Raw genomic sequence first — 21,354 nt, 5'->3', positions numbered from 1 at the left:
TTAGGAGTAGAAGAGTTTCCAATAGTAAACAAGGAGCATGACAAAAGAATATACTAGAAACAAGACTAAAGGATTCTGGGGAATAACTTCTAAGAATCAGAAGGGGAAAGAGGAACTCTTTAGAGAGTGGTCTTAAAAGCAAGAATATAACCAGGAAAGAACAGTGCAAAAAAAGTTCAGGAAGTGCTTTAGAAGCACTTCCTTTAAGAAGCAGGAAGTAACTAAATATAAAAATATAAAAATTCAGTCATAAGGTGACTGAATTTTTTTCATTTTGTGGGGAGGGACAGTTTGGAGGTCACTGACGACTTTAACAAAAACAGTTCTGATAAAGTGATGCTTATGAAATCCAGGTTACAGTGGGATTAGGGGGTATATGGAAGAAATAAATGAATAGGAGATCAGGAAATTATTCTTTCAAGAAGTTTGAATTGGAAAGGGAGAAGGAAAAAGACAGGGTGTTAGCTATGATTTGCTCAGAAACCTCATCCTGTGGGACCAGAGATAAGAGAATAAAAATAGGTAAGGAAGAAAATGTGTGTGTATCTATTAGAGTACATGATGAATGGCTTCAAATCCATCATTGAAGAAGGAAGCATGATCATTTACTAAGAGAGGAATAAAAGATTGAGATTGGTGGAAGAGGAGGCACAAGAAAAGAATGATGATCTCAAATCATTCCTGGAGAGGAGGTAACCATAAACAAGTGAAAGGTTTTTTTTTTTTGTATATTCTTTTTTATTTGAGTTCAAGTGAAAGTTTAAACAAGTAGAATTAAAGATCTATGAGAGATCAGGCATAAAAACCACTCTGAGTAAGGGTGACCATGAATATATGGTATGGGGCCAATTGGAGGTGAAGAAGTCAAAAAGAAGACTGTTCTCAGTGATATTTCACATAGATATTGAAATTTCCTGAGTAATGGATGATAGGAGGTGGGGAAGGAGAGGGCTGTGGGCAAGGCACTGAACCCCTGATGTGTATGGACTAACTAGGAGGTGGGAAAATAAAAAGAAGAGTAAAGTATATGGTGATGTAGTAGAGTACCAGGCATCTAAGAGCAGGAGGAATTTGAGAGAAGGAGAAAAACTAAGTTTTTAGAGTTGCTCTGGGCACTGGGAGAGCACTAGTTGGTACTCTGCAGACTAAAGAGTTGTTTCCTTGAGGCTAATTGACTGAGGGTTCTGGGGGCATCTGGTTTTGTTGTCATGGAGGCTGCTTTATCCTGTAGAATACAGTCAGGGTCTTCCTCTGGAGATCTCAAGACACACATGTATCCTTTATGTCTTGTTTTTCAACATGCCAATTTTTGATACAGTTCAATGTCCTTCAGACAGCTCATGATCTTTTCCTTCTTTCTGGCTTCCTTCTTGCAATTATTTCTATCAGTCTATAAAGGAATTACAGCTGACTATTAAGCTAGAGCACAAATAGGCTTTCTGAAGTATTTTTTCACTTTTACTTAGAAACTAAGCAAAAGTTGGGGCTTGCATGTACATCTAGACACTAGAGAGTGGTTGGGGGTCAGCAGTCAGGAAGCATGGCATGGATCAAAATGAGTGCATTAAGTCTGAAAGACAAAGAAACACAGGCACTGGGTATCAGGCAATGGTTAATCCCAGTGGGCCACAGTCGTAAAGTGGTGAGGGAGATGTGCATTCTTCTAGGGACCATGTCAGAAATAACAGACTTGAGTGCTGGGCAGAAGAACTTAACATATCAGTCTCAGGCAGAGCTTGATTCTGAGGCAATTTTTACAAAAATCAAAACACAACTTTGCTTTGGTCACTCTGAGTCCTCAGGAAAAAGTGAGTACTTCAGTCTGGAGAATGGGGAGGATGAGCAAAAGGAGATCCTGGCAGAAATTAAGCAGATTAATGTAGTTCATCTTCCTTTTCATATACAGTTCTGGTCAGTTCAAGACACTTGTGCTTTTTTATGACATTTATGCATATTATTTGACCTTTCTTTGAATATTAAGTTATTTTGGATGTCAAGTCTATCTCTTCATAAATCATTTATTTAGAAATAATTGCCTTTAGCTCTGAATTTAAGAGTAATATTCATTTTTCTATACCTAAGGTCTAAGCCAACTCTGGTCGCATTAATAAAATGTTTATCTTTATCAGCTCTGATTAACTTGTGAAAAGGTGTATAGGTTATAATAGGTAGAGCATTCAGCATGCGAAGCAGAAACACTGATATCTATAGTTTTACCCTTTTTAGATTAAGGAAATAATCTAGAAAAAAATCTTTGTTTCCAACAAAATAAGGTTTTCTTTTATCAATTCGATTAGTGACTCTTTCCAACTGTCTCTAGCTTTTAAAAATGTGTTCTCCTCCTTATACTTGCCGACTTCTGTCTACATATATCTCTGTGTAGTGCAGGAGTTGGAGCAACCACACCCAGTTTGCCACCAGCATGACATAAATACTTTCATCTGGAAGGGTAATTTATGACTGGAGGGAGGGTGGGGCCAAGAAGGAAAAGAGAGATGAGTAGAACCAGCTAATGAGGTTGGTGGTGGAGGAGGAGGCCTCTTGGAGTGTGCTCAAGGGAAATTAGTGGAACTGCTGGGTTGAGGGAGGACAAGGATAGCAGCCAAGACTGGTAAATGGCAGATGGAGAAGCCAGTAACACACAGATAGCCCAAGTAAACTGTGCCAGGAATAGGGGGATTTGAGGGAGAATGAGGGAGGAGAAAAGAGAGAAACTGTCAAGTTACCAACTCCCAGTTTTAATGGGAACTCTGGAATAGGAACAGAAAAAGGGTGTGACTTGTCTTCCTTGGTATCCTGAGCTGTGTGTAGGCTCAGTCTCTAGTTCTCTCTGCCCTTATTTGTCCTTTCCATTCCTTTCCTTTTCTCTCTTTTCCCATTCACCTTTTCTCTGCTCTTTTCTTCTGGCCTACATCTCTATGTTGAAGAATGACTTGATGTCATCACAGCTCCAAACCATCAATTTGTCAATACAGGAAATTGTAATTATTTTTAATTAAGGAGAAAGAGAAAGAGAATGTGACCAATATCCAGAGAAAAGCAGGCAACAGTCCAAAAAACATTGTGTCTCCAGGAAAGCAGCAGAAGGAATATCCCTCTGATCACATCTGACATCACCTCATGGAATTTGGATGATTTCTTGGGGCCTAGAACTATTTTTCCAAGATATTACAAGTCAATATGAAAAAGTATTTTTAAATATCTTTTCTCCCAAGTATCTTAGTTCTAAAGCAGAATATTTTTTGTTTCTTAATTTGTATTCCTCTTTTTGGTTCTGTTCCAAAGAATACAAAAACAATCTTCTTTGGGATCCATTTCTTGGGTACTCCTTGCCAGTATATCCTACATGTGGATTAAATAGATTGCATCAGCAGTGTGGTTGGGAGGCAGAACACACAAGAAAAGAAGCGTCATGCTGTCCTAACATGAGCTTCTGGATTTCAGCTTGTCTATCAGAACAGCAATAATGATGCATGATCTATAAAGGAAATTTCCAACTAATGTTGAAGGAGATGTCTGCCGACTTGAAGCTGTGGTAGAATATTCCTCTTTTTGAGTGGCAGACTATGGTCACTATGGGATGATGTATCCAATAAATGCAAGGGCCACTAGCTCCGCCTTGTTTGTTTGTTTGTTTGTTTGTTTAGTTGTTTGTTCTTAAAATAGCTCTTCAGTGAGACTGTTGAGTGAGTCTCTTTGCTTATGGTAAGTTTAAACTTTCACTGATGCCAGGAAGAAGGAAGTCTTTGACTATATATGAGCTTATAAAGGGATAAAATGCAGGGCAGCCCCAGTGGCCCAGTGGTTTAGTGCTGCCTTCAGCCCAGGGTGTGATCCTGGAGTCCCGGGATCAAGTCCCATGTCAGGCTCCCTGCACGGAGCCTGCTTCTCCCTCTGCCTGTGTCTCTGCTTCTCTCTCTCTCTCTCTCTCTCTGTCGTGAATAAATAAATAAGAATCTTTTTAAAAAAAGAGATAAAATGCTCATTTCCCCCTTTTATGGGCCATATGGCATGTGTTTTTAATAAACCTTTAATTCTGTGCATAAGTACAAACATAATAGTTCCTCGTACTTTGAAGGCCACCAGTAAAGATACTTGATAAGTAGCATAAGGTAGTTGGAGTAGTTTCTATGGATTAAGGGACTAGAAAGAAAAATATCTTTGTAATAATTTTATGATATTTTCTTCTACCTATAACTCATCTGTTTTTTTTTTTATCTTGGAATAAATTTTATCTTGGAATAAAATATCTTAAATGTGTACTAGTGCCTTTTTTGTTATCTTCAAGACAGCCTGGTCTCTGTCTCTCTGCCCCTCTAAAGGGCAATGCTGGCTGGAGTGTCAGTCTGATCAGGTCTGGTTCTATTTTCTATGTCCTGATTCTTTGGTGTGACATTTTCTTCTCTTGTGTGCTCTCCAGGGCATACATGAGTGTGAAGGAGCTGAAGGAGGCACTGCAGCTCAATAGTACGCACTTCCTCAATGTCTACTTTGCTAGCTCAGTGCGGGAAGACCTTGCTGGTGCTGCCACCTGGCCTTGGGACAAGGAAGCCATTAGTCACCTGGGTAAGTGAAATGAAGACCAAATATGGTAGAAAAATTGAGCAGGCCCCAAATGATTATGAGAAGTGAGTTTGAGGGAAATAGAAAGAAAGAGAAAAATTTTACTCAATGAATTAACTGCCTTGGGCTGGGAATGGCCTTTGGGGAGAATCTGTCAAAATGTTTCAATATAGACAAGAAAGAGGGATTAGAGCAAAGAGTGGCAAAGACTCAGGATGTTCTAGACAAATATGTGAACTAGATGTAAACGAATTGCTGATGTGTAATAAGATCCATTTTGTGTCTTGGAGAGCCTCATTTTGTATCTTGTCAAGGGGGAAATTAGCAAAGAAGGCAGCTGGGCTATGAAACCTGGTTTATGGTAATCAATGTGACAGAAGACTTGTGGGCTTTGTGCATGGCTCTTCAGGATCCATGGATCTAGGATTGGGCTTCTGAGAAGAAATCCTGGGAAGTTCAGGCAGGTGGGGTTTCCCTGCTTACTTAGGAAAAAGGTGACAACTTAATACTGAGCAGAACGTCTACATTCTTAAGAAAGATAATTCCTTTTGTAATTTGTTATTGTTATTGGAAAGGAGATATTACTGGTCAACTAAAAAGCCATTAAATCAGTTAATGTGGATAAGGAGTAATTATTCAATATAATTTTTATGTACTTTCAAAGAATCTTGACTGGGATTTTACCAAAATTTATTTTAAAACTGAATTACCATAATTGGGAGGAATTTTCATGTTGGAAAGAGAATGATTATAGAGACTGGAAATCACTTTATAAATGATTTAAAAGAGGCTATGCAAAGTTAAATCTTCTCAGTAATAAATATGAAGCAGAAAGACATAAATTGAAGAAAGATCACATAATGTTATATGTGTCAAACCCATGTATAATGGGGTCATTGTGGAGTCCAGAACATGTTACATTGATAATTAAAGAAAATACAGGCAAATTTCCAAAGGACAGCTAGTATTGTGGATTAGAGAAAAAGGAGGATGAGCAGTAGTTAGTGATAGATGAAAATATATTACTGCTGTTGAGGAGGAAACCAGAATATGAAAATTTCTGGAATGAATCAGGTCAACATTTAGAAGGGGTATATATCTTAAGCAAAGAAGGAAACAATAAAAAATTGAACATGTGGTGATCTAAACAGAATGTTTTGCTAGTATGCTGGGTTTCATTGGCTCTATAGTATGTGATACAGTTTTAGGGCTCTGCTGTCCTTTTATCATTAAATTTTGTATTTTCAGCTTGGAGTATGTGAGAAATCAGAAATTTGTGAGGTTAGTGTTGCTTTCTAGATGAAACAAATGTGTCATTCCAGCCTTCATGGTAGGCTAGATGGTCATATTCCAATAATCCATTTAATAGTGAATTTCAGTGTCTTGCCTTATCCTCATTAAAAACGATGGTAGCAGAGGAGCATATAGCACGGCAAAAAAGTATCTCTAAATTAGTGTGCACCGGACTTGGTGACAGTAACATTTTTCGTATATATGTGAGGGAGTCCTGACAGCAAGATTTATCAAGCAGTGGTTTTCATGAGTCCCAGGTCTATCATTAGGAACTGAATCTGTGTTTGAAAACCTTTAGAAATGATCTACCTGGTCATTATGAAAACAAGTTTTGGCCTCCTGATAAGAATTACTGAGCTGAGAGCAGACCACTGAATGTTTTCTAACTTTATTGGAGCTGGGCCACTGATAAGATTCATTTAACTATAAAAAATGGATAAAATACCAGGAAAAAAAAGCTATTTGAAGACATTAGACAGCAGACAAAACAACAAGGATTTGAGGGCCCAATCCCAGTGATAAGAAAAATCCGTTGAAGTGAGCTCTAAATATAACTCAGTTGTTTTTTTCCATTCAGGAAAATTGCCAAGTTCTCAGTGAAAGGAATACAGGCAGAGTAGAGAGCAGTCTAGAGCCTGCTGAAGTCTCACTAATGGAGAGACAAAAATTAGAAGTCAGGCCGTCCAAGTCATCCAAGACTCACATAGAAACAGAAATACCCCATAAAGAGTGATATTTTGCTCATGATTTTCTTTTAAGATATTTGCTAACTACTAATCCATACATTCCCAGGGCCATCAGCCAAGAAAACAAGTATAAAATAATTTGTGAGAGATTCAAAAGTCAAATAATAGTTTCAGGAGTCTCATAGTAGAGGGAAGAAAAAATTGGAGTTGAGGCCCTATCAAGGGGTGGGGGCGGGGTAGGGCTGAGACACCTTGTGTGATATAGCAAACAGAAATAGTCCAGATTACACAAAGCCTGAAATCCTGCCTCGTCACTCCCTGTGTGAAAGAAAGTCATTTGGCTACATTTAACTGCAAACAAGAGGAAATTGGTATTTTCTTCTTTCCTCTGGAGGAAGATAGCATCATGAAAAGCCTCTACAAGTTGTCATGCATGATATCCAGCAATCAATAAAAAATTATCAGTTATGCCAAGAAACAGGGACAAATGATTATGAACTTAGCTAAACAAAGAAATAAGCAGTCATTAATAAATACAGACTCACAGATTACCCAGATATTGGAGTATTGAATATTGGCTTTAAGATAACTATGATTTTTTTTAAAGATTTATTTATTTATTTATGATAGACAGAGAGAGAGAGAGAGAGAGAGGCAGAGACACAGGCAGAGGGAGAAGCAGGCTCCATGCCAGGAGCCTGACGTGGGACTCGATCCCGGGACTCCAGGATTGCGCCCTGGGCCAAAGGCAGGCACTAAACCGCTGAGCCACCCAGGGATCCAAGATAACTATGATTAATATGTTATAAAACATATATTAAAATGCAGAGTATCTTCTGAGAACTAGAATTTATAATAATAAATTAAATGGAAATTTTAGAACAAAAAGTACAGGTGAAATTAGGAAATTAATAGATAAGTTTATGATCAGGGGAGAGGATTAAATAACTAAAAAATTGTAGAAGACATTCGTATTGAAACTCAGAGAGAAAAATATAGAAAATATTGGAAAATTTTAGAAAAATATAGAAAATAACTTGAGACATTTAAGACCTGATGAAAATTTTCTAATGTAAATTAGAGTTCTAGAAGAAGAAAAAGATATTGGGGCAGAAAAAAATAGCAAGGAGATAATGGCTAAGACTTGTAAGTGACAGAAGATAGCAAACAACAGATTCAAATGTTTTACAAACCCCAGGAAAGATAAAATAGAAAGACAACCACAACTAGGTCCATTATAGCAAAAGTACTTAACAACTATAGACAAAGAAAAAAATACTTATAAGTAGCTAGAGGGAAAAAGGTACATAATTTTGTTTTTAATTTTTTAATTTTTAATTATATTTAAATTCAATTAATTAGCATATAATATATTATTGGTTTCAGAGGTAGAAGTCAGTGATTCATCAGTCTTATATAATACCCAGTGCTCATTACATCTCGTGCCCTCCTTAATGTCCATCACCCACTTACCCCATCCCCTTCCCCCATCCCCCCCAGCAAACTTCAGTTTGTTTCCTATGATGAAGAATCTCTTATGGTTTGTCTCCTTCTCTGATTCTATCTTGTTTTATTTTTTCCTCTCTTCTCCTATGATCCCGTTTTTTGTTTCATAAATTCTCACATAGTGAGATCATATAATTGTCTTTCTCTGATTGATTTATTTCACTTAGCATAATATTCTTTAGTTCTACCCACATCATTTCAAATGGCAGGGTTTCATTTTTTTTTTTTTGATGGCTGAGTAGTAGTACATTACACTAAAAGGACAAACAATGAGATTCATATGCTCACTTTTCAACAGAAACTATAGAAGTCATAAGACAACAGATATAATTTTTTAAATGCAAAAAGAAAATAATTGTCAACTTAGAATACTATACTCAGCAAAAATATCTTTTAAAATAAAGAAAAATTAAAAATATTTTCAGACCTATAAAACTGAGATAATTTAACATCAGTGGTAAAATAATGCTGAAGAAAGTTAACAAAGAAAATGACCCCAGATGAGAAGAGACATACAAAAAGAAATGAATGATACAAGAAAGGATAAAAATATTAAAAGTAATAACAGTAATGGTTTTTGGTTTAAAATATATGTATAATTAAAATATGACAACAGTTGCACAAAAGATGGAAAAGAAAGTAAATGAAGTTAAAGAATTTAATTTATGGCTTAATTAACAAAATTAATATGCCTAAACAGTAAAGAATATACATCATTCTTATGTACCATAGAAAATTTTCTGAGAGTTCTGGGCCAAAGAGTAAACTACAAAGGATTGCATTCAGGAAGTCTTGCTCTCTCAAAGCATTGGAAATAAGGTATAGAAGTCAATAACAATAAAATACAACAAAAAACTGGGAAATCCCCAAATATTTGGAAACTGTGATATACTTCTAATTACCTCATGGCTCAAGGAATAAATTGCAATGGAAATAGAACATATTTTAAATGAAATGACTATGACAATAGGGCCTATCAAAATTTATGGTATATACAAGAAGTTCTAAGTAGAGTGAAATCTATAGCTTTATATGTTAAAAAAGAAAATGTCTGAGCTAGGTATCCATCTCAAGAGAGTAGCAAAGAATAATATATTAAATTTAAAAAATGATGACAGAAGGAAATAATAAAAATAAGAAAAGAAATAAAATAGAAATTAAACATTAATTAGAAAAAAATTAACAGAGTTCAGTTTTGGGGGGGAGGGGCAAAGAATTGATAAATCCCCAGAAAAATTGAAGGGGGGGGAGGGCGGGAGGTGGGGGTGAATGGGTGACGGGCACTGAGGGGGGCACTTGACGGGATGAGCACTGAGTGTTATTCTGTATGTTGGTAAATTGAACACCAATAAAAAATAAATTTATTAAAAAAAAGAAATGGAAATGAGAAAGAATACATAACCACTATGAGAAATGAAAGGAGTAGTATTTTTTATATATACTACAGACATTAATAGCCATAAGTATTTTCAGCAAATGATGTTATAGTAATTACACATCCATAGATAAAAGAAAATGAATTTCGATATGAATTTCATACCTTGTAAAAAAAATTAACATAGATCAGAGATTTAAATATAAAAAGTATACCTAGTGCTTGCTTCGGCAGCACATATACTAAAATTGTAATAATACAGAGAAGATTAGCATGGCCCCTGCATCAGGATGACAGGTGAAGTGTTCCATATTTTTATACAAAGTAAATAAGATGGCCAAAAGTAAGTGATAGAATTTTATTTTATTTTTTTAAAGATTTTTATTTATTTATTCATGAGAAACACAGAGAGAGAAAGAGGCACAGACAGAGGCAGAGGGAGAAGCAGGCTCCATGCAGGGAGCCTGACGTGGGACTTGATCCAGGGTCCTCAGGATCATGCCCTGGGCCAAAGGCAGCGCTGAGCCACCCAGGATGCCCAAGAGAGAGAATTTTAAAAGCAGGAGAGAAAGGAAAGCAGTTACATATAAGGGAAACTGCGTAAGGCTATCAGTGGATTTTTCAGCAGAAACTTTTCAGGCCTGAAGGAACATCATGATATATTCAAAGTGCTAAAAGAAAAAACAACAACAACAACAACAACAACAACAACAAAAAACCCCAAAAAACCTGCAGCCAAGAATACTCTATCCAGGAAGGCTTTCATTCAGCATAGAAAGAAAGAATTTCCCAGAAAAACAAAAGTTAAAGGAATTCATGACCAGGAGCAAAACCAGTCATGCCCATGTCACACACAATGCCATCAGCCTGTGAGTCCCAAATCCACAGTCCAGTTGCCCTCCTCCCTGAGTCAGCATGCACTACCTGCCATCTGCTCATTGCCAAGTCAACACGCCTTTACCTTGGATTGACAAGGACTCAAACTGACACTCTTCCCTATCAAATTCCAACCCCTGTGCTCTAGTTTGTGCACAAAAGTGGGCATAATTGTAACAGAAGAATGAAGCAACCCACATAGTGACACTAATTCTGTGAAATATATAAAGGATAAAAGGAATGTGCTAAACTGAGAACATCCCCAATAAGCACATCAAAGAATAATACATACAGCATGATTCTGGTTACTAAAAGAAACAAACCTGGGAAAAATAAAACAAGACAAAATCAGAGAGGGATACAGACCATAAGAAACTCTTAATCATAGGAAACAAACTGAGGGTTGCTGGAGGGGAGGTGGGTGGGGGGATGGGGTAACTGGGTGATGGGCACTAAGAAGGGCATGGGATGTAATGAGCACTGGGTATTATATAAGACTGATGAATTACTGATCTCTACTTCTGAAACTAATAATATATGTTAATTAATTGAATTTAAATAATAATAAAAGAAACAACTCCCCCTCCTAAAGTAAACCTATAGAACTTTTAAAAGAAAATATAAGAGAAAATCTTCAGGGCAGAGCAGGGCTAGATGAAGAGTGCTTATATATGACCCCCAAAGCGTGGTCCATAAAAATAAAAATGACAAATTGGACTTGATAAAAAATTTAAAGCATTTCCTCTGAGAAACACTTTTTAACATGAACAAAGAAATGGCAGACCTGGAAGAAATACTTGTGGACCATACATCTCATAAAAGATATGTATCTGGAATATATAAAGAATTTCAAAATTCAACAGACAAATGTTTCAGTTAAAAAATGGGCAAAGACATGAATAGACATTTTAACAAAGAAAATAAGCACATGAAAAGATGTTCAGTATCATTAGCCATTGGGGAAATACAAATTAAAACCACCATGAGATATTATAACACACTTTTTAGAAGAGCTAAAATAAAGAACCGTGACAATACTAAATGCCAGCAGGGATGCAGAGAAACCAGATCTCTTATACATTGCTGGTGGGAAAGTAAAATAGCAACCACTTTGGAGAATACTTTGATAGTTTCTTCTAAAACTAAACCTAGATCCAGCAACTGAACTCTTAGATGTTTATCCCCAAGAAATTAAAACATATGTCTACTCAAAAACCTATACATCAGTTTTCATAGCAGCTTCATTTGTAAGAGTCTAAAAACTGGAAATGACAGAAGCATCCTTCCATGCTAGCTGTTTAAACAAAGTGTGCTACATCCACACAATGGAATGCTACCCAAAAGTAAAAAGGAACAAAGTATGAAAGCATTAAACAACTTAGATGGATCTCAAGTGTGTTATGTTGAATGAAAAAAAAACTCACAAGTTACATGCTGTCTGAGTTTATGTAGTATTTTCAAAATTCTATGTAGTAGTCTCAAAATGAGGTAATGATAGACAAAGAACAAGCTAGTGGTTGCCTGAAGTCAGAATTGGGGTATGGGGGAGGGATATAGTATGAATGTGACATGAAGGATAGCAGGAGAGAGATCTTAATGGCGATGGAACAGCTCAGTATCTTGATTGTGGCAGTAGTTATACAGAGGTATACATGTGATAAAATTGCATAGAACTGTAAAACACACACACACACACACACACACAGGAGTATATGTAAAAACTAGTGAAATCTGAATAAGGACTGTGACCTTTATGCATAAGCAGAGTATGCCACATCTAGTAGATATTCCATGAATATCACTGAATGAAGGGATGAATGAATAAATGAATGGAGTATTAAATTTAAATGGTTTCAAGAAATGTTTAAATTATCTCATGAGTCACTGACTCATAATGAATTGCAAAAGAGACTAGGTATATTTATATTTTATCCTTAAGCCTCTTAGGAATAACCGTTTTCCTATAACATGTTCCTTAATATACTTTTCAAAAGTAGCAGACTAGCCTGAGCAGCTGAAAGATCTGGCTCAGTGTGAAATTGCTTGTGTTCTTATTTATTTCTTCTTGTTCAGTCATGATTGTGACTGAACAAAGGAACCATATTGACCTACATCACATGTAGAGTAGTACAGACAGCTGGCAGAACATGACAGAGGAAGACATTGAGGATTTTCTAAATAGAGTATTTTTAAGACTCAAGATTAAGATTATCTATTTGTGTCAACATTGAAGAATCCCATCATTTTGAGGGTCAGCTGAGGGACCCAGCAGATAAGTACACTAACCTGAGAGATTGAAGATTGAATCCAATTTCTGACTACCAATGGCTTAAATCAGTACACGGAAAGACTGGTGTAATTCACAGTTGTGCTTTTCCAACCACATCATTTCTGACTTTCAACATGCTTTTGTACTTTTATTTATTTATTTATTTATTTATTTATTTATTTATTTATTTTTATCTTTTTTTTTTTTTTTTTTTTGCTTTTGTACTTTTAATACTATGGTAATGCAGGGTAGAATTTTTTTTTTATAAGTAAATGAATGAATGAGTTTCCCTTGAGCTCTACTGTTAATTGTTTGAACATCTTTAGCCTTAGGACACTGCACTTAAACTGAAAATGTATCTTCAAAGGCAGAAGACTTAAATTTGCAGTAAACCAGCCTTTTCATAAGCTATTGATACCATGCTCCTAATCATTCATTCAAAGAAAAGTAGTTGAATCTGTTTGTGGTAATACTGGAGATACAGTAGTAAAATGAGATTACCCTAAATGTTTCCACAATATAACTGCGAGGCAGATATGCAAATATACGCTTTCACTACTGTGTGATGATACTGCCCATGAAGTCAGGTAGGAACATGAAGAGAAAGTGCCTAATTGTGCTCAAAGCATCAGAGAAGGATTCCCAGAGGGGCAGAGGCGGGAGAGGAGAGTTGAAAGATAAGTAGAAGTTGGCTTGGCAGACAATGAAACAGCATTCCAGAGTAGAAGGACTGATAGATGCCAAGATTCAGGCTGTTAAAAACCTGGGCATGCTTAGAAGTGGGAGGTACTTGGAATAGCTAGTGTCATGCTTTGCAAACATATTTTTACTCTTGTATTCCCAAACCTTTTGAAAAACTCTGAACCCCTTCATACATTCTAAGAGCAACATCTAAAATAGTGGCAAAGAATATAATTATGTATTATTTTAAATGATTGACATTTTAAAATAGATTTTTGATCTACTCTCCTAAATAGAATCTTCAGTAACAGTGTCATATAACCACCATAATTCACAAATTAATGACCACGCACTTTTTTAACATTGGGAAATTATTCAATGCATCTTTTTCTGTTTAAATTTGTGTTTCCATTCTATTTCTCCTGTAGAACTTTATATTAATGTAACATATGCATATTTTTAAAGTCTTTAGTTATTTATTTTTCTGCCAAAAACATATTTTAAATAACTCTTTTGTGATAATTTTTTTCTTTTGTGATAATTTTTAATTAAACTTTTAATCTTGAGATAATTGCATATCCACATATAATTCTAAGAGATAATACAAAAAATTCTACATACCCTTTACCTCCTGTCCTCCAATGGTAACATCAGCAAAACTGTAGTACAATATCAAGACCAGGATATTGATACTGATCATAAGTTTTAAAGTGTTAGAAGATTTCTTCTCTATGAGTTATCTTTTCAAATGGCTGCTTGTCCAAAATTGATCAAAACACTGTTTTAAAATGTTGATTAATAAATAGTAAACAAAATGAGAAATGCATATTTTAATGAGATAAGTGTGGCTTTTCTTCCCCAAATTAGTTCTTATCTTTGTGGATGAATGTAATTATTGCTACATTGAAATGGGATTTAGCATCAATTATGTTGCTTTTTTTTCCCCCTTCCATAGCTCTGAGTGCTGACAAATTTGTTCACATAAATAAGTAGATGGGAAAAAACGGAATTCTATTTGCCTGGATAGTGGTGCCAAGGTAGAAAATACAGGAAAAGGAGGAGCAAATGGGGACCTGGTTTGGTTTGGATATGTTGAGTTTGGGATCTCTACAATCTATGTAGGGACTTTCACAAAAGCAGGAGGAGGAGCAGGATTGAGGGAAGAGAGAATTTTTAGAAATACACTGAAGGAGAGAGAATTTTGAGAAACTCACCTGTGGCCCACATATGCAGCTGCTGCAGAGAGATGAAGTCAGTACAAGTCATGTTGGCTAGGTTAGAGAAGAGAGTCTGTCACTCCTGGGCACAGAAGTTAGGCACTTAAGAGTTTTCTGGGCCAATCAGCTTCCCAGTTGTTCTAGGGAATAGGTGTGTACAACCAAAGAACACTCAGAGATCTTGATTAGATCACTAACAACATGTCCCAGTGTTCAAGGTCCCAAGAACTGTGTGTGAAGGGACTTGAACCTGGATCATATGGGGGTTTAAACATATAGGGTCTTCAAGAGGTCCAGATATGTGACCATTTTAGGAAAATAAGTCTTTGAACCATAGAGTGGGTTAGGGTTTCCCTTGGATATGAACAAATAGAATCTTGAGCAAATCACCTCTCTGAGCCTTACTTTCCCATATATAAAATAGCGATAATAAGCACAAGGAAGAGAACTGGCACATATTAGGACATCAATAAATATCAGCTCCATTAGTAGTAGCAGAAAAAGTAGTAGAAGCTTCAAATACAATGTGTCTGTGTTTAACCTTCCTGGTTGTGCCCTCAACCTACCACCTTACCTTCAACCTGGAGATTTTTTGTACCCAGGGAAGATATTGGCTCCTTTGGAACTCAGTGGACGGGAGGAGAAAACTAGCACAGGGTGATGCAGCTGTGGCAGGTATCTGGGGGAACACAAAGGAGTAGCACTGTAGGGGGCAAGGGAAGATAAAAGCAGCAAAATTTACGCAGAGTTAAGATATCTCTCCCCCAACCAGAACTTTTGTAGGAGTCCCCCAGGGAAAAATTCAGCTTCCTCCCAACCAAACTGTGGATGTTGACATTAGGGTGACATATTCATGTGCAAGGTGGCTAAGGTGGCAAGTGCTGAGAAATGGATATGACATGTGGGAAGTCTGATAATCTCAGCCAGATTGTTTCTGTGGAGTGCAGGGTTAGACTCCAGAATGGGATAGGTGGAAGAATCTACTGGAAGGTGACAAGGAGCACTCTGGTACAAGTGGTCATTAGATGGCTGGAGTAAAGTGACACAGATTTTGTCCCCAGTCCCCTGCTCTCCTCTTTACTATGCCAAAGCAGGATGATTCTCCCAGGAAATAAGGAGTGAATGAGATGTATAAACTGGAGAGCACATGTAAATAGGAGGATTTATAGAATCTGTCATGAGACAAGCTACATGATGAGCAAGATGAGGACTGGGAATACCCACTAGCTGCTATTATAGATTATTACATTGTCAGAAGATGATATTTAGCAAATAGAGTTATTCTGGGTGTCTTGCGGTTTTGAACATATAAGGAGCACTCTTGGATTTTGAAAACTTTAGACAAAATTTGTCTTAGGATGTGAATTTCATACTCTGAAATTGAAGTGCTCCAAAGATAGGTTCATGAATTTGTAAATAAGGAAAGTAGTCACCTTTTATATGATGACTTGAAAGATCTCTATTTTTTTAAAGATTTATTTATTTATTTATTTATTTATTTATTTATTTATTTATTCATGAGAGACACAGAGAGAGAGTCAGAGACGCAGGCAGAGGGAGAAGCAGGCTCCATGAAGGGAGCCTGACGCAGGGCTCGACCCCAGGTCTCCAGGATCATGCCTTGGACTGAAGGCGGTGCTAAACCACTGAGCCACCCGGGCTGCCCGAAAGATATTTATTTATTTATTTATTATTTATTTTTATTCTTTTAGAGACAGCATCTGAGTAGGGGGTGAGGTGGGGGAGAAAGGGCAGAGGGAGAGGGAGAGAGAAAATCCCAAGCAGGCTCCATGTTCAGTGCAAAGCCCAGTGTGGGGCTTGATCTTATGACCCTGAGGTCATGACCTGAGCTAAAATGAAGAGTCGGATGCTTCACAAACTAAGCCACCCAGGCACCCCAAAGAACTCCTCTTTTATCTTTATATTTTTTAAAGACTTTATTTATTCATGAGAGACACACAGAGAGAGGCAGAGACATAGGCAGAGGGAGAAGCAGGCTCCCTGTGGGGAGCCTGACGTGGGACTCGATCCCTGGGATCATGACCTGAGCCAAAGGCAGATGCTTAACCACTGAGCCACCTAGACGTCCCCAAAGATCTCCTCTTTTAAAATATGTCCTAGTAATTATTGAATCCTTGGAGCCTAGAATAGTAACTGACATTGAATAGATGTTCAGGAAGTGCTGATTTATTCATTTATTAATGAATTTTTAAAATATTTTTTCCATTCATAACTCTTTGTTGCCTAAAAGTCTGGTACCAGTGTGTGTGTGTGTGTGTGTGTGTGTGTGTGTGTAGCATTACCCTCATCCACAGCAAGAAAGGATTAACATATTGTCTCTGATGCCCAGAATAATAACAGGAATAACATCTTCCAGTTTTATTAATGGGATTATTTTTCTCATGTGTGGGGGTGGCTAGAGAACCCTGAGTGCTTGATACTTGACAACAGGAGTGGCTGAGAGAGTATAAAAGAAGACAGAAAATGACATCAGACTGTAAACTCTTCACCCTCTATGCATTCTTGTCTTGGTTCAGCCTTGTTCAGAACAAGGACTTCCTTCTATGAGAGCACAGGCTGTAAAACTAAGAAACCGATACAAGAGTTGATGAATGGGTTCTGGGCTAGTTTTGTTAAAAGCCTGCTTCATTTTCTAGCTCCTGTGACCTCTTCTTTTTAAAAATCTTCTCTATTTCTTTCTCTCCCCTTGGCTGTCAGTCTACCTCTGCACTTTCTTCCCTTACCTTGAGTCCCTACGCATACTTTGTTAGGTTTGTCCCTTCATTGTGGAGAGTATGCTTAGAAGAGTGTTTTAGCCAGTAACGAAGTAATTATGTAGGCACCTGCAGACCAGCCCTCAACCTCCTTGTTTTATGGCCACATAAAATTCAGCCCTAAAAATTTTACAGAACTATTTTAAAGTCATTCAACTAGTGTCATTTCCTCAAACTGCCTGTGTTGCTTTTTTCTTCTTTTAAAATAAAAGTAGCTTTGGGAGTCATTCTTTTTACTATGTGCCACTTTGGCGGTCTTGTACTAAAGCTGGGAAAAGCCAGTTGCAACATGGGAATGCAGCATCACCTTGGGACTTTGGTTCTCTGCTACTGAGATTTCATCTTTTAATCAGCAACTTCCCCTTTATTTCTTCCCCTGTACCATCTCCTAGACCACACAGCAACCCTGTCCTATTTTTTAGCTTGTCCCTTATATGTTTTTTTTTTTTTTTTTATGATAGTCACAGAGAGAGAGAGGCAGAGACATAGGCAGAGGGAGAAGCAGGCTCCATGCACCGGGAGCCCGATGTGGGATTCGATCCTGGGTCTCCAGGATCGTGCCCTGGGCCAAAGGCAGGAGCCAAACCGCTGCGCCACCCAGGGATCCCTAGCTTGTCCCTTATAATCAAGGCTAAAAGGTCTTCTAAGACTGTATTTGTTCTTTCCCTGTCAGTCCATTGAGCAACAGCTGTGCCACATGTGGCCACCAGTTGCTGCATCCAGGAGCCCCACTCATATTATGTACTATGTGCAAGTTAGTGGTACTGACTTTAAGTCTCAGCATATACATTCAGGTATGCAAGAACTATAGCTTTTATTTATCCTTCTGTAATTAAATTTAATTTCTGTTTTGAGCCCCTACTTAGCTGGACAGTAGACATTTATTATTAGCTTCTTTTGCCCAGGGCTGTATCTAACTCCAGAGATGGCTTATGAATGCCAAGGTTATAGGGGAAAGGATTAATTTTGTCCTTAATTGTCAGGGATGCTGTCATATGAGATGGCCACTGTTTCTATCACAGGGTCCCACCTTCAGGGAATCTCTGGGAAGCTCTGTCTCTCTTCCCTTATAGCCATCTTCTCTAGACCAAGGACTCTTACTCAGGAATCCATTACTGGAATAAGGCAAGATCCCCCTGCTATCAGATCACATGTACCTATTTTAAATCCTTTTACTGGGGTATTGAAATACAGAATACAGTGCACTTCATCTGGACCCACCACCATCTGTATATTCCCATTATTTCCCTTTTATCTCTTTTCTCTTCCTCCAGCTTAGAAAAAATTGTTCCAGGCTAAGATGTGATGATGGCATTGGTAATGTGAAGCAAGGATCACTGCCTTTCATTCACCTAACATGCTAGCTAAACCCTGCATCTCCTTAGGGCCCAAATGGCATAGACTTTGGAAATCTCAAAGTCAGAAAATGGCTTCATTTTTTTGCTTTTCACTTCATCTTGTACCTCCTAGTGAGCTAATGGGTGAATACAGAAGAACCTGGCTTCTGAATTGGCAATGGGGTAATGGGCCAGGAGCCACTGGGATAAAATGTGAGTATTTTCAAAATGTTGCCCTCCATTCACACTATTGCTTCAAAGTTTCCCCTGAGTAGGCACTCCTGGATTTTGTCATCAGTTCCTAGGCAGCCTTGTTGGACAGGTGTTGGGGAGGTGAATGAAGGTAGTATCTGGTAGTTTCTTAGGGTGAAGATTGAAGAATGAAGATAATGTTGAAAACATATATTGGCATGTCTTTCTTCTACTTCCTGTTTCAATGTAGCAAGTAAAAGCAGAGAACATAAAGAAAGGGATTCAATTGTAGGGAAGGGAATCTCATCCCCCCATTCTACCACTATATTTAATCCCTTATTTGTGTTTTAGTTTTATTCTCTAAGATGAGGAGAAACAAAAATGAACAGTGGTTTTGAGTATAAGAAATGATAATTATATTCTCTATAACTAGAGAAGGAGGAGGAAAATATTATTAGCATTACAGGAAAAAAAGGTGTCTTGTGTAAATCTGACCTACCAGCAAGGTCTGTGAAGAATTGAACTAACAGTTCAATCTTATAAGATTTCCTTTCCATATATAATCACTAATTTTAAGCTATCACAAATAATTTTTGAATATCAGTATGTTGTCTATGGATTGAATGGGTACTTCTCTGTATGTAACTCTGTCCAAGTCTTGTCTGTCTTCTGGGTGCCCATGGGTTTCAGGAGCAGAATAACATGGAAATAAAGTGTGAGCAGCCTAAGGGCAAATCAGAGCTCCTCATGTAGAGGTGTTTGTCTCCTTTGCCTAACAATGCCTGGTTTCACTCTGGAAAGTCTGCCCTGTTTGTGGTCAGACCCTAGCCTTCCCATTTTCCTGATGAACGAAGATGGTAAGGAGGAAGCCAACCAGGGATGGGGGCAAATGAGCCTGTGTGGCCAGGCTACATTATATAATTATAGTAATATTGACAAATGGTCTAGTACACATTTGGGGTTACTTTATTCCAGAAAACAAGCTAAATAATTATTTGTCTACATCACTGTTTCAATCTCCATAATAACCCTTTGAGGTAGGAACTCTCATATTACCATGAAACAGATCAGTAAATAGCCTTGAGGGCTTTTAAGGAATATTCCCAAGGATAAGGATCAATAAATTTCCAGTGAGTGTCCACAGCCAAAGAAGGAGCCCATGTCACTTCAAAGGTCATCTTGTGTGAGAGGCTTCTGTGAAGTTCTGTAAGGACCCACTGTAACCACTCAGAGTCTTACTCATGCTAGTAGTAATGGAAATGGAAGAAAGTGTGGGGCATAGGTATCAGCATCAAAAGGTATTGCTGCTTTGTTTGGATATTAAAATAGAATAGAAACTGGAAAGTAGCATTTTGTACTATTTTTTTTTATTATTCCTATTAAGTTACTCCTGGAAAGAATTGCACATTTCCCTCAGTAGGTGGGAATTCATCACAGTTCCTCAGAACCTCCTTGGTCAGACCCAAATAACAGAGTGGGCAGGAGGGGGGTTGTTATTCTGGAGACTCCGTTTTTACTTATTTTTTTTTTATCAGGTCTTATTCCTTCTTAATGAAAAGAAGTTCTCACATTCTTCTTTTTGGATTTTTGGCAGCAAGTCTTTATGCTTCACTCAGGCTTTGAGGTGAATGTGTGTGTGTGTGTGTGTGTGTGTGTGTGTGTGATTTTTATTAAAACGTTAAAGAACTTTTATAAACTAAACCATGAAATAAATTAATGTTTCTCCTCTCCTACCCACATGGATATATAAGTATGTGTGTGATTAAAACCCACTCCCTTAATAATTTCACAAGTTTGTTTAGTTGGAATAAAGAGTGATTAGAAGAACCTCATGAGACCCCATGCACATGGAAGAGGAAGGGGAGGGAGTGAGGACCAGCAGGCAGTGAATCTGGATCACTTGAAATTCTTGTAGATCTAAGGGTAGAATGCCTGCGTCTGCTCTTGTCCAGCATTTCCCTTCTCTTCAGGCTCTTGAGAGGTGGGGGTCATGGAATACAAGTTACAGGGCCAGGGGATGACCGTCCACGATAATACAAGTTTTTCTTCACATGATATTTATGATCGTCTCACACAGTCCGAAATGTTAGCTTTTAAAGGCAGAGGATGAGAATAGGAAGGAATCTTAGGGATAAGCCTGGCTACCACCTTATTTTGCAGATAACCTAGGGAAAGGTGAAAGAGCAGAGTCAAGTCGTACAGCTAGTTAGGGTCAACACCATGTTCCAAGTTCCTTAAGTTCCACTCCAGTGTGATTCCATAATCACTTGGGCTCTAGCCAGAAGAATTACTATAAGAGGACCTTAGGCTTTTTCCTCAACATGTATTAGTGTACAGAGACTACTTACTTCTAAAATAGAACATACAATATTCTATCTAACACACACATAGCAACTAAGCTCATTATTCTGTGTTCCATACAATGATTTGGAGGCAAAAATCCCATCTTCCTGGAAAAAAACTATTTAACAGTAAGTGTGTTAAAGGTTTATGTTTTTAATTAAAACTTAAGTGCTATGTGGTTAAATCTAAATTCTCCTGTTTGGGGAATGTACATTAAGAGTGCTATGGAAGAAAAGCCAACT

The 21,354-nt window shown here is 37.5% G+C and overlaps 1 protein-coding gene and 1 pseudogene across 3 annotated transcripts in view; both read left to right on the top strand.

Annotated features, from left to right (window-relative positions):
* The window catches only part of PAPPA2 (pappalysin 2), a 268,840-nt gene that overhangs the window by 95,626 nt on the left and 151,860 nt on the right, over positions 1-21,354 (top strand). For all 3 annotated transcript variants that reach the window (XR_004817712.2, XM_025430216.3, XM_035719433.2), the window contains one exon: positions 4,421-4,566. Coding sequence is in view for 2 of the 3 variants with exons in the window: in XM_025430216.3 (XP_025286001.1) it covers positions 4,421-4,566 (146 nt within the window). In the remaining variant the exon portion in view is untranslated. The remainder of the gene's footprint in view (positions 1-4,420; positions 4,567-21,354) is intronic.
* LOC112649026 (U6 spliceosomal RNA) lies at positions 9,642-9,740 on the top strand (annotated as a pseudogene).

Source organism: Canis lupus, chromosome 7 (genome assembly GCF_003254725.2).
Source record: "Canis lupus dingo isolate Sandy chromosome 7, ASM325472v2, whole genome shotgun sequence".
Lineage (NCBI taxonomy): Eukaryota > Metazoa > Chordata > Mammalia > Carnivora > Canidae > Canis > Canis lupus.
Note: the sequence above shows the minus strand (reverse complement) of the source record. Positions and strands in the feature narration are given on the sequence as shown.